The 12,420-nt window shown below is 48.8% G+C and overlaps 3 protein-coding genes across 3 annotated transcripts; 1 reads left to right on the forward strand and 2 right to left on the reverse strand.

The window, feature by feature from the left end:
* Positions 1 to 4,055: 4,055 nt before the first annotated feature.
* Positions 4,056 to 5,540, forward strand: BO79DRAFT_144981 (uncharacterized protein; the record flags this gene model as incomplete). Its single annotated transcript, XM_025678407.1, has 1 exon — positions 4,056 to 5,540. The coding sequence occupies one exon, from the start codon at positions 4,056 to 4,058 to the stop codon at positions 5,538 to 5,540; it is 1,485 nt and encodes a 494-aa protein (XP_025540732.1).
* Positions 5,541 to 6,623: 1,083 nt separating this feature from the next.
* On the reverse strand, positions 6,624 to 7,063 carry BO79DRAFT_253997 (uncharacterized protein; the record flags this gene model as incomplete). Its single annotated transcript, XM_025686030.1, has 2 exons — positions 6,624 to 6,726; positions 6,816 to 7,063. The coding sequence occupies 2 exons, from the start codon at positions 7,061 to 7,063 to the stop codon at positions 6,624 to 6,626; spliced, it is 351 nt and encodes a 116-aa protein (XP_025540733.1).
* Positions 7,064 to 8,061: 998 nt separating this feature from the next.
* Positions 8,062 to 11,750, reverse strand: BO79DRAFT_144845 (GPI inositol-deacylase; the record flags this gene model as incomplete). The annotated part of the gene is made up of 6 exons (XM_025678402.1): positions 8,062 to 8,296; positions 8,342 to 8,568; positions 8,614 to 8,779; positions 8,827 to 10,192; positions 10,240 to 11,089; positions 11,175 to 11,750. The coding sequence occupies 6 exons, from the start codon at positions 11,748 to 11,750 to the stop codon at positions 8,062 to 8,064; spliced, it is 3,420 nt and encodes a 1,139-aa protein (XP_025540734.1).
* Between the last annotated feature and the right edge of the window lie 670 nt (positions 11,751 to 12,420).

Here is a 12,420-nt window from a genome sequence, read left to right on the forward strand (position 1 = left end):
TCCCCGATCGCGTTGTGGTGGGATTGTGAAGGGTGCAACTTGATGAGGAAGTGTGCAATTCAGAGGGTAAGATGGCTCAGTCACAAGAAACACCCTAGTTTAGAGTAACTATCTGCCCAGTTAAATAGTAGATCAAAACCCATGGAGCAATCCATTGAATCATTATCATTTTACTATATCACCAATGCGTAGCCCACCAGTGAGCACTTATATTGCAGGAGAATGTTCACCGACAGTTTCGAAGACTACTGAGAATGTGTAAGATTGCCTCTATAGCTATTGGGGATACAGAGGTAGAGGTGAGTGCCTTTGAGAAAGAAAAGTTCTCAGGGGCTAAATGACTGTTCATGTGAGTGGGGGGTCACATTCTCGAGGCATAGAATGCCGCCGCGGAGATCTTATAACAATTATATTGGCTATCAACTGACATTGGGAATGAGAATCTGCGGAGTATGCGGACCTTCTTAGGATATGTATCTGTTTTTCCTTAAAGTGGTAAATTCCAATTCTCCGTCTTCTAATCTCTGACCAGCCATGGGAAATTGCTGAGATGCCATTTCCGCAGAGATACCGTCCGGGATATGGCTACAAAGTGAAGCTTTCTCCCAAAACTTCTTTTATCCAGTCGAAGTTTATAGACTATGAGATATTGGTTGATGCTTGGCCCCCTGATATATACCAACACAAAAGCCAACATAAGTGTAGCTTTGTAACATGAGATTATTGGTGGATATAAGTTGAAGTCATGACAATGCTTTGTTTACTGTTCTTCGACAGTGAAAGGCGCTTCAGATGATGGAAGCAGAGTACAGTTGAATTCAAAGCGAGAATAGTGATATTTGTGTTCACTTTAGTGCTGAAAATGCGATTCTCTTATTCCCACATTGAACTATTCGCTAACAGTATAGAACACCTGCATAATGACAGGTTCCTAGTTTTTCAAATAAGATTCGATACCAAATACAGCCATGGAACTCGATGTATACCCTTTTTTCTTACGGCTAAGCTAATATCTAGCAAAAGAGCTATGGATGCTACTGATTCCTAAAATGTTAATGCAATCTGGTCTTTAATGTCCTCGCACTCCGCCAAGACATCCTGTACAACACTGTAGGCTTTAACGCCTGAAGTCTACCACAAATGAAATTCCGAGCTCCATGCGGGCTTACCCGCTATTCAAGCAGCATTCACTCCCTTGCAGTATAATCTCAATGATTGCATCTACAAATACCACCCCTCGCCCCCCTTTCAAAGCTTTTAGTAGTCAAACCTTCAATAACCATCCACCTCACCCTACTGAACTGATACCATTCTGATCAATCTCACGTTCACCTTCGTTTGAAATATGGAGTGTGAGGGCTCACCGGATTACAAGGCTCTCTACTTCGAAGCCAAGGCAGAACTGGACAGAGAGAGGGAAAGAACCAGAAAAGCAGAGGAACGCGCTGATATGTGTTTGAAAGTGGCTAGTGGAGCACAAGAAAGAGAAAAAGAAACACAAGAAGAACTGCATGAAGCACTGGAGAAAATACATAAAGCACGACAGAAAATGTATGAAGCAATAGGAAGAGAATTTGATGCACACAGAGAATGTCAAGAAGCACAAAACAGAGAATTTGAGGCGTGGAGAAGAAGTCAAGAAGTACGAGACAGAAATTATGCAACACAAAATAGTGAATGAGCAACAGCTGAAAGAAGATGGAGGACATCAAGAGTCTGATGAAGCACAGAAACAGGAAGTGGAGGCACAGTGGGTAAAGAAAGAAGCGAAAGAAGAGCAAGACTAGTTAGCAAGCAAGGAATTGAAAGCTGCAGCATCTACTCTAAAACACCGTAATACATGCTCTGAGAGCAATGAGAGCAGTCTCAATGAGTACAGGCCTTCACCATGCACCCAGAAATGCATAATTGGAATACCTTAATTCCCGTCACCCCAACATTGCACTCAGGACTCCTTTTTGTCCTTTCGGTGATCACTATAGAGATGCTCGCCTTTCGTTAACCACACTCTCATACTATCAGTAGTTACAGCCTGAGGTTAGTGCAAGAAAGAAAGTTTTGAATTGGAGATTGTTTTATAGAGAAATCCTCGCTACGAATGCACCCTAGACTTGTGATATATATTAGATTCCTTGCTGCTTATTGTTTTGAGTTACTTCTACTTGCGGACACCCCAGTAGGGCCCATGGAACCCTCAAACACATCTATTTGATGTACATACTTAGATTGAAGTAGGCATTACTAAGGGCAAAATTGGTGTGCTTAGTACAAGTCTGGATTAACCGAGGCTTTCCATAATCCTGGCAAGCCAAGAATGCAAACACGCGGGTAAACGTGCGCGGAAGACACCTGTGAAAACAACCATAAAGTTACTCATTCAAAGCGTCCTTGAAATCACACACAAACACTCAGGACATGTGCCCATACAGCTGTGTCTCCCTTCGTTTGATCAACGCGACTTATTGGGAATTCATGCGTCTGGAAGTTTGTGTCACTTTAGACTGGTCGACCACAAACTTCTACTCCTGATACGCGGGTCTTGCCAGGCAAAATCTCCTTTGACTCAGTATAGTATCATGAACTCGCCCAAAGATCGCTCTATGCCTGACGCTGAAGGTTTGTAATTTGGAAAGTTCATTTGTCTCTGAGCTGTCAGCACCACCTTTGTTTGAAAGACGGGATGGTACGTGGTTACCGCTTTGACGTGATACAGTGGCTCTATGATGCAGAATAGCAAACACCGAAATCCTGGACAAAGGGTAAAACAAAAGTGCCCACCCATCCAGATTGGCGTCGGCGTCCTGGCTTGACGAACAGGAAAGGTCTTTTCACATTTCTTTTCGGAAAGGGAAAATAGCATGGACCTCCAGCTGATCTCCGAAAGAAGGCAAGATGGATTTGATTTGCGTGTCTACGATACGGGTTTCTCCGTTTGTTGGTACGACCTCATCAATGGAAGACTTTCTGAGGTAGCTGCACTGGCTCTCCCCTCATCAGCCCCCCTTGATGGACGCAGCAACAAAATGGCATAAATTGATAGCTCACATCCACGGCCAGTTGGCGTTCTTTGCAGCCTATTTCTATACAGAGCTCTCCGATCAACTCTTCGAAAATCCTCCATTGTGTGTTTTTGCCACCCCAACAGCTGCATTCTTTTCACTTTTCCCATCGTATATCCACATATAATGGGTGGTGACAGTTCCCCTGAGTACAAGACTCCCCCGGAAAGGATTTTCGAAGCAGATAGCGCGGCTAGTGCAGCAAACACAACAGCTGATACAGCAAGTCAACAAGCTGATGCAGCAATCCAATGTCGTGCACCAGGGAAAAGAGCTGATGTAGCAGAGGAAAGTGCTGATACAACACTTCAAAAGGCTCGTGCAGCCACACAAAATGCCAACGAAGACACGCTACGGGCTCAGGAAAATGAGAAGAAAGCACGGGAAGAAGGGGAACGGTTAAGAAAGGAATTGGAGGTGGAGAGGGAACGATCGAGACGTACAACATTTGGAGAATTTCTTCAATACTGCCACATCATATTTTCAGCACCCCTTAGAGTCGAAAAACTCACTCGCTGCACAAAGGGAAAGATTCCGCAGCCTAAAGGAAAATACTGCCCCTTGAAGCTCGAGCATTGGGAAAGCTGTGATACCGAGCAACAGAAGATCTACCGGGATGTTCGTAACTACCTTGAGCCGCCAGGAAGTGCTGCGTTAAGACTCTTCACACCTCGTCTTGGTTTGGAAAGCATGGGCGAATATTTTGACAGGGCAATAAGCAGTGAACGAGATGTGGAAGCATTTGAACGTTTTACCGTCGAGAGCCAGGTCCATAGGGTTCTTGCGGAGCTCTGCAATATACCGGCCGCAAGAGCTGAATTTCATTTGGGCAGTGGAGTTCGGTTCGACAGTCATGCAAATTGTCTTGATGATGTCGAAGCCGACAAAGAGCAAGACCGGACAGCGGAAAAGAACGGAGAGGCATTATATTGCCAGAATCCGAGACCAGACCAGTATTGCATCCACCAAGTCGACGGTGACAATGACAACCTGATAATGACCGTCGAATACAAACCACCTCACAAGCTACCTGTCGAAGAAATTCGCTTGGGGCTGCGCCCACTGGAATTCTGGAAGGAGATAGTGAAAACTGAAACGACTCCTACCGACCGGGAAGAGAAACGAAAGTATGATGCGGCTGTTTTAACGGGATCTGCCGTTGTACATGAGTATCATGTTATGATAATAAAGGGACTTGAGTATTCCTACGTGAGCACTGGGCTGGCATTGATCATGTTGCGAATCCCCTATCATGAGCCGGGCACTCTGTACTACCATCTCTTCGAGCCCAACAGTGAAATCACTTTACACGATGACAAAAGACTCACAAATCCTCCCCTAACATCTGTGGCGCGAGTCCTGTGTCTCTGTCTGATGAGTTGTAGCGTAGAAGTCCGTGATAAGGCCTGGCGAGAAAAGGCGAAAAAGGACCTGCCGACCTGGACAACAGGCTTTGATACAACATCTTCCAGAATTCCGCAATTTGAGCCAAACCAAAGTCCTACGGCTTCGCAACATTCCCACAGCACGACCACCACGACCATCAAGAGCGAGTCCACATCCTCCTCGTCGTACCAACCATCCCATTCTTCTGTTGGGTCTTCGCCTACAGAAAACTACAGAATGCCGACTTGGGCTTCGTCGCGGCGCCATCGTACCCCGGATGCAGATACCGATACAGGCCCCAGGAGACAAAAGCGTCGAATCAGCGAGAATGCTGAGTCCTCGGAGTTCCAAGAGGACACTGATTCTAGCGGAGAAGACACCAACAAAGATACAGCTCAATTTTGTACCCAGCGTTGCTTGCTTGGTCTGCAGCATGGAAGAAGTCTGGACAAACAATGTCCGAACGTAGCGCTGCACCGGCTAGGTGCAAATGGCGACCATCACCAGATTCTTCCTGAAACGTTGGTCCGAAAAATCGAGAAGCAGCTTAATAAAGAAGTTGGCTATGGGTGCACGCCCATCAGTGGCTGCGCGTCAACCGGCGCACTTTTTAAAATTACATCTTCGACACTTGGGTATACTATGGTTGGCAAAGGAGCCTCATCTGATTTCTGGAAGGAAAAGGTCTCTCGTGAAGCAGACATTTACCGCATACTTCATCAAGCACAGGGATCTGCAGTCCCTGTTGTCCTTGGGACAGTTGATTTGAGAATGGCCCACTTCTCAAATGGAACCGAGATCAACCACATGCTCCTCATGGCTTGGGGAGGAGAGCAGATCGAGAATTGCGAGGACAAGTCCTTCAAACGCGAAGTCAAAAGATCTGAAAAGGAGATCCGCTCTCTTGGAGTCATACATCATAATATTCAGCCCCAGAACGCGTTGTGGAACCCCGAGCTACGCCGGGCGTTGATTATTGACTTTAATTATTCGCAACTCGATTCACTTCCAATCGAAAAGCGGCAATTCTTGATGGGGAAGAAAATCCGCGACCCCTACGGCCGAAAGCGACCATCTTCAGTTCCACTCGAGTAATGAGTTATGTTTCAGCCTGATTTCTCTCACAATTGCTGCCTGGCAAGAATCAGCGGGTTTTCACGAGCCGTTTGTCGATGGCGCGAGGTTTACCGTTTTTTATAGACACAGCTGAAGTGTGCTGCCTTTCTCTCTGCCAGATATTTTGTTCTGCACTAGCTGAGGGATTCATATAGTATTAAATTCAATTTCTAGGGAAGAGAATTGAAAGGTTCTGTGCATGAGTGACTCTTCTTGAGCTTCTAAGCGTGCGTATTCCTGTAGATATCTTGAGGCATCGGAGTAACAATCGACCTGTATAGATGAGACCAAGATCAGCCGATACCGATTGTCTCAAGATTAAAACACAGCTCCCTGAACAAAAAACTTTACATACATTTACATTTACAAGAAACATACACTAAGCAAGCAGTATAATTTAAGGAATTTGCCATCAGCCGTCATATGTACATCATGGGCGCGCAAAATTCAACTATAATTCTGATATTACCGCTGCTTTGGTAACTGCACCTAACACAACTGTTTCCCATCAAGACCCCCAAATCCACCTTCACAGGCAAACATCATTCCTCTGCTCAGGCGCAACCTCCCTACCTATATACCCTCAACCTTTAACATGTCCTTTTTCTGCCACTACCGATCCCACCTCCCTCTAACCCAAACGGACCACGAACCCTCACCTCTCACCGGAGCCCTCGAACAGGCACGAAAGGCAGCCCACTCAGCACGAGACATGGCGGTACAAGCACAAAAGACAACCGAAGAAGCAAAGAAAAATAATGATAAATCAGAAGAAAACTTCCACGCAGCGTTTCGAAGGTATACCGAAGCACGAGAGAGACTAGATGACGCGGTAGAAAGGTCAACTGAGTCGGCGAAGAGATTTACTGAGGTGTTGGAGAGGTATGAGGCAGTATTTGAGAGGGTGAGGCGATAACCATTCATGTCATGGATATGGAAGGTAGAAGTGGAAGGATGATAACTCATAGACGGACTGCTTCTTGTTGAGTTCTGTTCCTTTCTGTCTAATGCAAGTAGCATCATGATGTATGAATAGACAACGAATGCAGAATTTACATTCGATCAATAATACGTCGCCAGAAGCTCAATCTTCTTGACCACCTCCTCTCCACTCTTGTTGAACATCGACAATGTCAATTTACTCCCGGATTGGGTACCCTTATACCTACACACAACCCCATATATTAGCACTTACTCATCTACTCCGAAACCAATACTCCTATAGAAAGGGGAAAGAAGAAGTAAAGCAAGTACCAGTAATAAGTCGTCTCCCTCTCCCCATAAAAGAACTCAATCTCCTTCTCCCCCGTCGACGTAATAACCGCTTTATCGACAGTCCCTTGCGCAAAGGAATTGGCTCTTGCCTGCCCCGCCGCATCCTTAGTCCATTGGTGAACGACGGCTACTTTTTCGCCCTGTTGCATGTTGTTGCTGAAGATGACGGCGAAGAGTTCGTTCGTGGCGTAGGGCGGGTAGGTAAGTTTGCCGAGGAAGATGAGCATTTTGGCTTGTTCCTTATGTTTTGGGGGCCTCGGGGGTAGATGTTGTCAAGACGGAGGGTCAAAGATATATAGATGTGATCTATATAGATCTCAAGGGGTTGGGTGGGTGGTTGGTTGGTGGTCGGAGACCTTAAAAAAAGAAAAGGCGAAGAATCAGCTGACAGCTGCCTAGCTGTAGTAAATGTCTTAACGGGATTGTTCACTGTTAAGTGTATGTATAGCTTTAAGGGATGTTATTTAGATCTTATATGGAAGTATAGAATGTGATTAGAGACCAGAATATATGGAAGCTGACAAGCTATGCATGCGCAGGGGTCGAGATACGAATGCGTAGACTGTAACCTATCTGGTGACAACTAAATCTCTTCTTGGCTCGGAAGTTTGTCTTCTATGAGGTCAATGTGCTACTGCATCTGACCAGATTTAGCAGCTTGATTTGGAATCAGTCTTGTCTCGTGGTAGATGCCCGTGAAGTGGTCAGCAAAGTAGATCCTACTTCGGGACATGCTGCGTCATGTCTAATGTGGCTTGGATATAGTGTAGGATGATCAAGGCACTTGACTGAAGAGGCACGAGGTGCAAATATTATAGGTTATAGATGTCGTCTACATTGACGATAGTGGAAATAATATGAACAGCAACACCATCTCTCGTCACTATTACCCGGCCAAAGTCTATTTCCAGATCCAACCGTATATACAAACACACACTCACGCTCAGACAGTATCAACAACACACACACAAAGCTAATAAGATACACCCATCCGCCATCACAGATCCCACCTTCCGTCAGGATCACTCAAACACGATATAGTATAAAATCATTCATATGAGCACATAACAAGCACAATCCTGTACATCGACTCTCGGTCAGAAAACAAAAAGCAAACGCCGCTTCCAAAAATAGCAAAACGCCGTTAATCATGGTCCGCAACCGGTAAGATGCAACGGGACATATAATAGAAGAATAAGGATAAGATATGTATGGTGTAGTAGGATTATGGTTTTTTCTTCATGTGACTACTCCCTGGTTCGGCCGAGGAGTTCGCGTCGTCGCCTTCTAGGATGCGCCAAAGTCGGCGGGGTGAGAAGCCGCTGCTGAAGAGGTAGATGCCCACGAGCCAGGCGGCGAAAAGATTAGTAAGGTGATGGAGAAGGTAGCCGTAGGAGACGCCGTAGACTGCGGAGTAGATGGCAAGGGCGAAGAGAATGAGGGAGGTGACGTTTTTTAGCCTATTTAGTTAGTTTTGAGATTACACTAGTATTGAAGGAGCATACCGTGAGCTGACTCGAGGGACCATCGTTCCTGTCGTCATGGCCTCAACAAGCAGGATAAACGGCATAATTGACAGCACATTGTGGTGGGAGGAGAATGGCATGAACCAATGCACCACAAGGTTATGTGCCCACACGAGCAGGACAAGGATGTTGATCGGCAGGATCCACAGCATCAGGAGAAAGATCGAGTATGTAAGATTGGCGAAATTATAATGAGTCGTAGATTTCTGGGATTATTAGCAAACGCAAGTCAACAATGCGAGTATGCATACCGTCTCTTTCGCATGCCATTGGGCTCGCACGCAAGTAGCGAGCTGCACGATGCACGCCACCATATAGGCAAACTGATACGGGATAGTAGTCGCAACAAGAATCAGCAGAATAGCGGTGTTAATCAACCGTCGTCTGGGCGTAGGGGCCGAAAAGATGGGAAGGTTGCTGATATGGTCAGCATTGTGCATGCAAAATAATAGAGGATAACTCACCCCTTGTCATCACGCTTGATATACCCTGACTTGCTGTTCAACAGACCATAGAAGAAAGACAAAACCGACAGCAGGGACAGAGCCACATAATTCATCATCACGCACACGCCCACACTGATCAGACCGAACACAGGAACCAAGAACCAAAAGAAAGCATCCTGCGATCCCAACAGTAGGTCATTCTTCGTAAAATCAACGGGCGACTCCGTGGAGTTGGTGCGCCAATGAAATGGATCATCGCTTGGAGGCAGCGTAGTCGACGTAGCCAGGGAAGAAGCCAGCAACGACATGGCGAGCAGCAAAATAGGCAAAGACGACCGCAGTGTGCTATCCAACCCCTCTGCGAAGGTGATAAAATAACCCGTCTCGTCATAGACCTGAAACTGCTTGCGCAGAACCAAAGCAATTACCAGGATCGGGAAGGCAGCAAAAACGGTGCGGTACCGCATCACGAGCTCACCTAGACTACCCAGGACGTCCACCGACAAGGAGATGTCAACCGTTGACTCGCTGCTCGGATCTGTCCACAAATGGAAAGACACTCCACCAAGGGTGGCTTGCTCACGAAGAGGCGGAGGCATGAACGGAGCGACTCCGTGCAGATTGACATTGACCTGCTTCACATTGACAAAGAACTTGGACTCGTGGGGATCAGGGATCGACTGGCGCAATAGCGGTGCAAACAGCTCGGGCTGTTCTCCGTAACCCCGGCGGACGATCTTAAGCTTGTAATTCAACAAACTCGAATGCAGCGCCGGAATTCTCACCTCAGTGAGCATTGGGCGGTTCGCCGGAAGTCTCATCTTCAGTCCAGCACTGAGCAAGCCGCCCAAGCCCACACGAGCTCGAATGACCGAGTCAGAGCTGTCGGAGAACTCCGCCACCACCCAGCCGCGAGTTGGAGACCGCGCTTTGTCGACCACTGCCACAAACTGGTGCTCGACCAAATCCTCCAGATCGTACTGGAGATACGAGAAAGGAGAGGTCCGGTCATACGCTTGCTTCGAGGTCCTCGTCGACGCTGGTAGGTGTATGCCATCCTCCGCAGCGTTCTTGCAAGCCAGGCGCGTCGAGCCGGCGCTGCTCCCGGAAAAGTCCATGTTCATCGAGAAAATGCTGGCAAACTTGCCGTTGTGCAACGGGAAGACACTGCAGAAGAGAACCTCCAATGTCCCCTGCTCTCCGGGGTTGTCTAATTTCTGATCTGTAAGAAGAGTAAACTTCTTCCCCGACACACCCTGCGGCGGAACGGGAAGCAAGTGGACGTTGGTATTCGGGCTGTGGCCGAGCTCGCGAAGAATTAGTCGCTGGCCTTGCGGCAGGATGATGTTGGTGCTATCTTCCAGCGTCAATAATGTAGATGGTTCTAATAACAGTTAGCAACAGTATCGACGAGCGCTATCGCATACGCACCTTTCTGTGGGAGCGTTCTTTCAGCGGTCGGCTCTAATCCAGTCAAATACCATTTCTTGAAGATCCGCATGCGCTCGGCCCTGGGCTTTGTCTGGCTGGCCCGACGGACATCCACCACGTCGAACAACGACTTGATGATTGCCTTGCGGAACTGGTCACACCACGTAATTGACAGATGGTCCATACCGATCCAGACATCAGGGATCGTCGAGGTGAAAACTGTGAAGCCGTGCGTGTCCGGAACCAGCGACGAGATACTAGCGTAGTCCGACGGAACCACCGTATCGCGCGAACCACCCGCGATCGAGATCAGCGTAAGGTGCCACAGTGGGTTATTGTTCGCCCAGGTCTGGGAGTAGGCATCCCGCCAGTAATCGTTGATTTGCTTGTATGTATGAACGATGTCCGATTCGAACGAAACCGGGGGCTTTGCGTGCGGTGCAGACATGGTGACAATCGTGTTGACCGAGTTTGCCTGGTAATTCGTCATTGTTAACGCCGTGCGTGCGACAATGCCTCCCATGGAATGCCCAACTAAAATCACCGCGCTGGGGTCGGGAAGGCCAGGGTCCCTCCGCGACCGTCGCGGATCATGGTAGAGCGAGAGGATGTATGACACGGCTTCGTTGACATATTCCGCTTGATCGAGTAGTGTCTGGCCATGGAAGGCCGCCAGGTCTTCGTTGAAGTCGATCATGAAAAAGTCTAAGCTGCGGGTACCTGATTTGAGCCGCTCCTCATCATGTCGGACGACGTCGGCATAGTGTCTCGAGGCTTCGGCAGCCAGGGAGCGAACTTGTCGATAGCTGCCGGCATTTCCGGGGAGGAAGAGGACAGGGGCACCGTTTAACTGGATGTAGCAGAACACATAGTCAGCCTGCGATCGGGGAGGAAACGCCACAGCCACGCGGCAAAATCATTGGCCAGGTACTTACGCCCAAGTTCTCCTGGTTGTACGGGTCGACACCCTCCTCCCGATAGAGGAACAGATTATACTTGCTCGCAAACCGGGTATGTTCCGTATCGAAACCCACCATGCGAAGGAAGGTGGGACTCATGACGGGAATTCCACAGCCATCGCCGCCAATCTGCCGTTCGGAGAAGGACCGAAGGATGAAGAAGAGAAATATCGAGGCGACCAGGGTGGTGAGCGCGGTCAGGATGGAAACGGGCCAGGGACTGCGGAGGCGCGACGGTCGAAAGCGGAGGTGACCGTCCGGGGAGGCTTCCATGGGCAATCGCTGGGAAGCCAGCGGCATCATAACGGCGGAGGAGCGGGATTCGGTGGAGGAGGAAGTGCGCCAAAGGCTAGAATTTCGGGAACGCGGATTGGAGGCATCTCGACGAAGATCGAAGCTGGTGCCGGTCCTGGCAGCGGCCTGCGGACGCGAATTTTCCGGCGAATCGAGGACTTGAGGCGCAGGACTCGGGTCTGTCGGGGTGCGAGAGACGGGGGCCAGGGATTCTTCAGCGTCGTCCTCGGCTGGCGAGCCAGACGAGCGTCTGTGCATTGGAAGAGGTGGCGATCGAGATACTCATCCAGCACGTATGGGGGGTAAGGGCCGGGTTCGGAGGCAGAAGGGGAGGAGGAGAAGGCGGTGGTGGTGTCTTCGGGGGAAGAGGGTAGGATCGTAAGGAATCTGTGGGGGAAGGAGGAGCAGCCAGGCGGCAAGGGGATCACGGCTGCTTGTTGGACCCTGAGGAAAAGGCTGGAATGCGCCAACGGATCGGATCGCGAGGAATTGAGCGAATGAGGGTTTGCAGCTGCCGGTAGTACCAAATGCAGGATAGATATATTAGTCGCGTTGGAGATTGAAGCTGCTCCTCGTCTTCTTTGCGGTCTTCCCTCTACCTCCTGTGGGCGTTGAGACCGGACCCTTGCAGTCGGGGGGTTTGGGTTGCGGACGAACGAGGGAGTCGCCGACCGGGGAAAGATGAGGAGGACGGAGAGATCTCAATGAAAGAAAGGGAAAGGCAAACCGAAACGACCGGATGGGAGAGGAGGAGGTCGAAAGGAGAGGGAGGGAAAGATGAAGCCCGAAACGGAGGAGGAGCGAAGAGCGTAGCAAACGAAGACGAGCAAGTGAAATGAAAGTTGAAAGTTGTAAGGGAAAGTTGAGAGCAGCGCCAGTCCCGGTCCGGGGCTTGGCGGTTCTGGTCGGCGGATGGAGTGCTGAGCTT

Source organism: Aspergillus costaricaensis, assembly GCF_003184835.1.
Source record: "Aspergillus costaricaensis CBS 115574 unplaced genomic scaffold BO79scaffold_12, whole genome shotgun sequence".
Taxonomy (NCBI): Eukaryota; Fungi; Ascomycota; class Eurotiomycetes; order Eurotiales; family Aspergillaceae; genus Aspergillus; species Aspergillus costaricensis.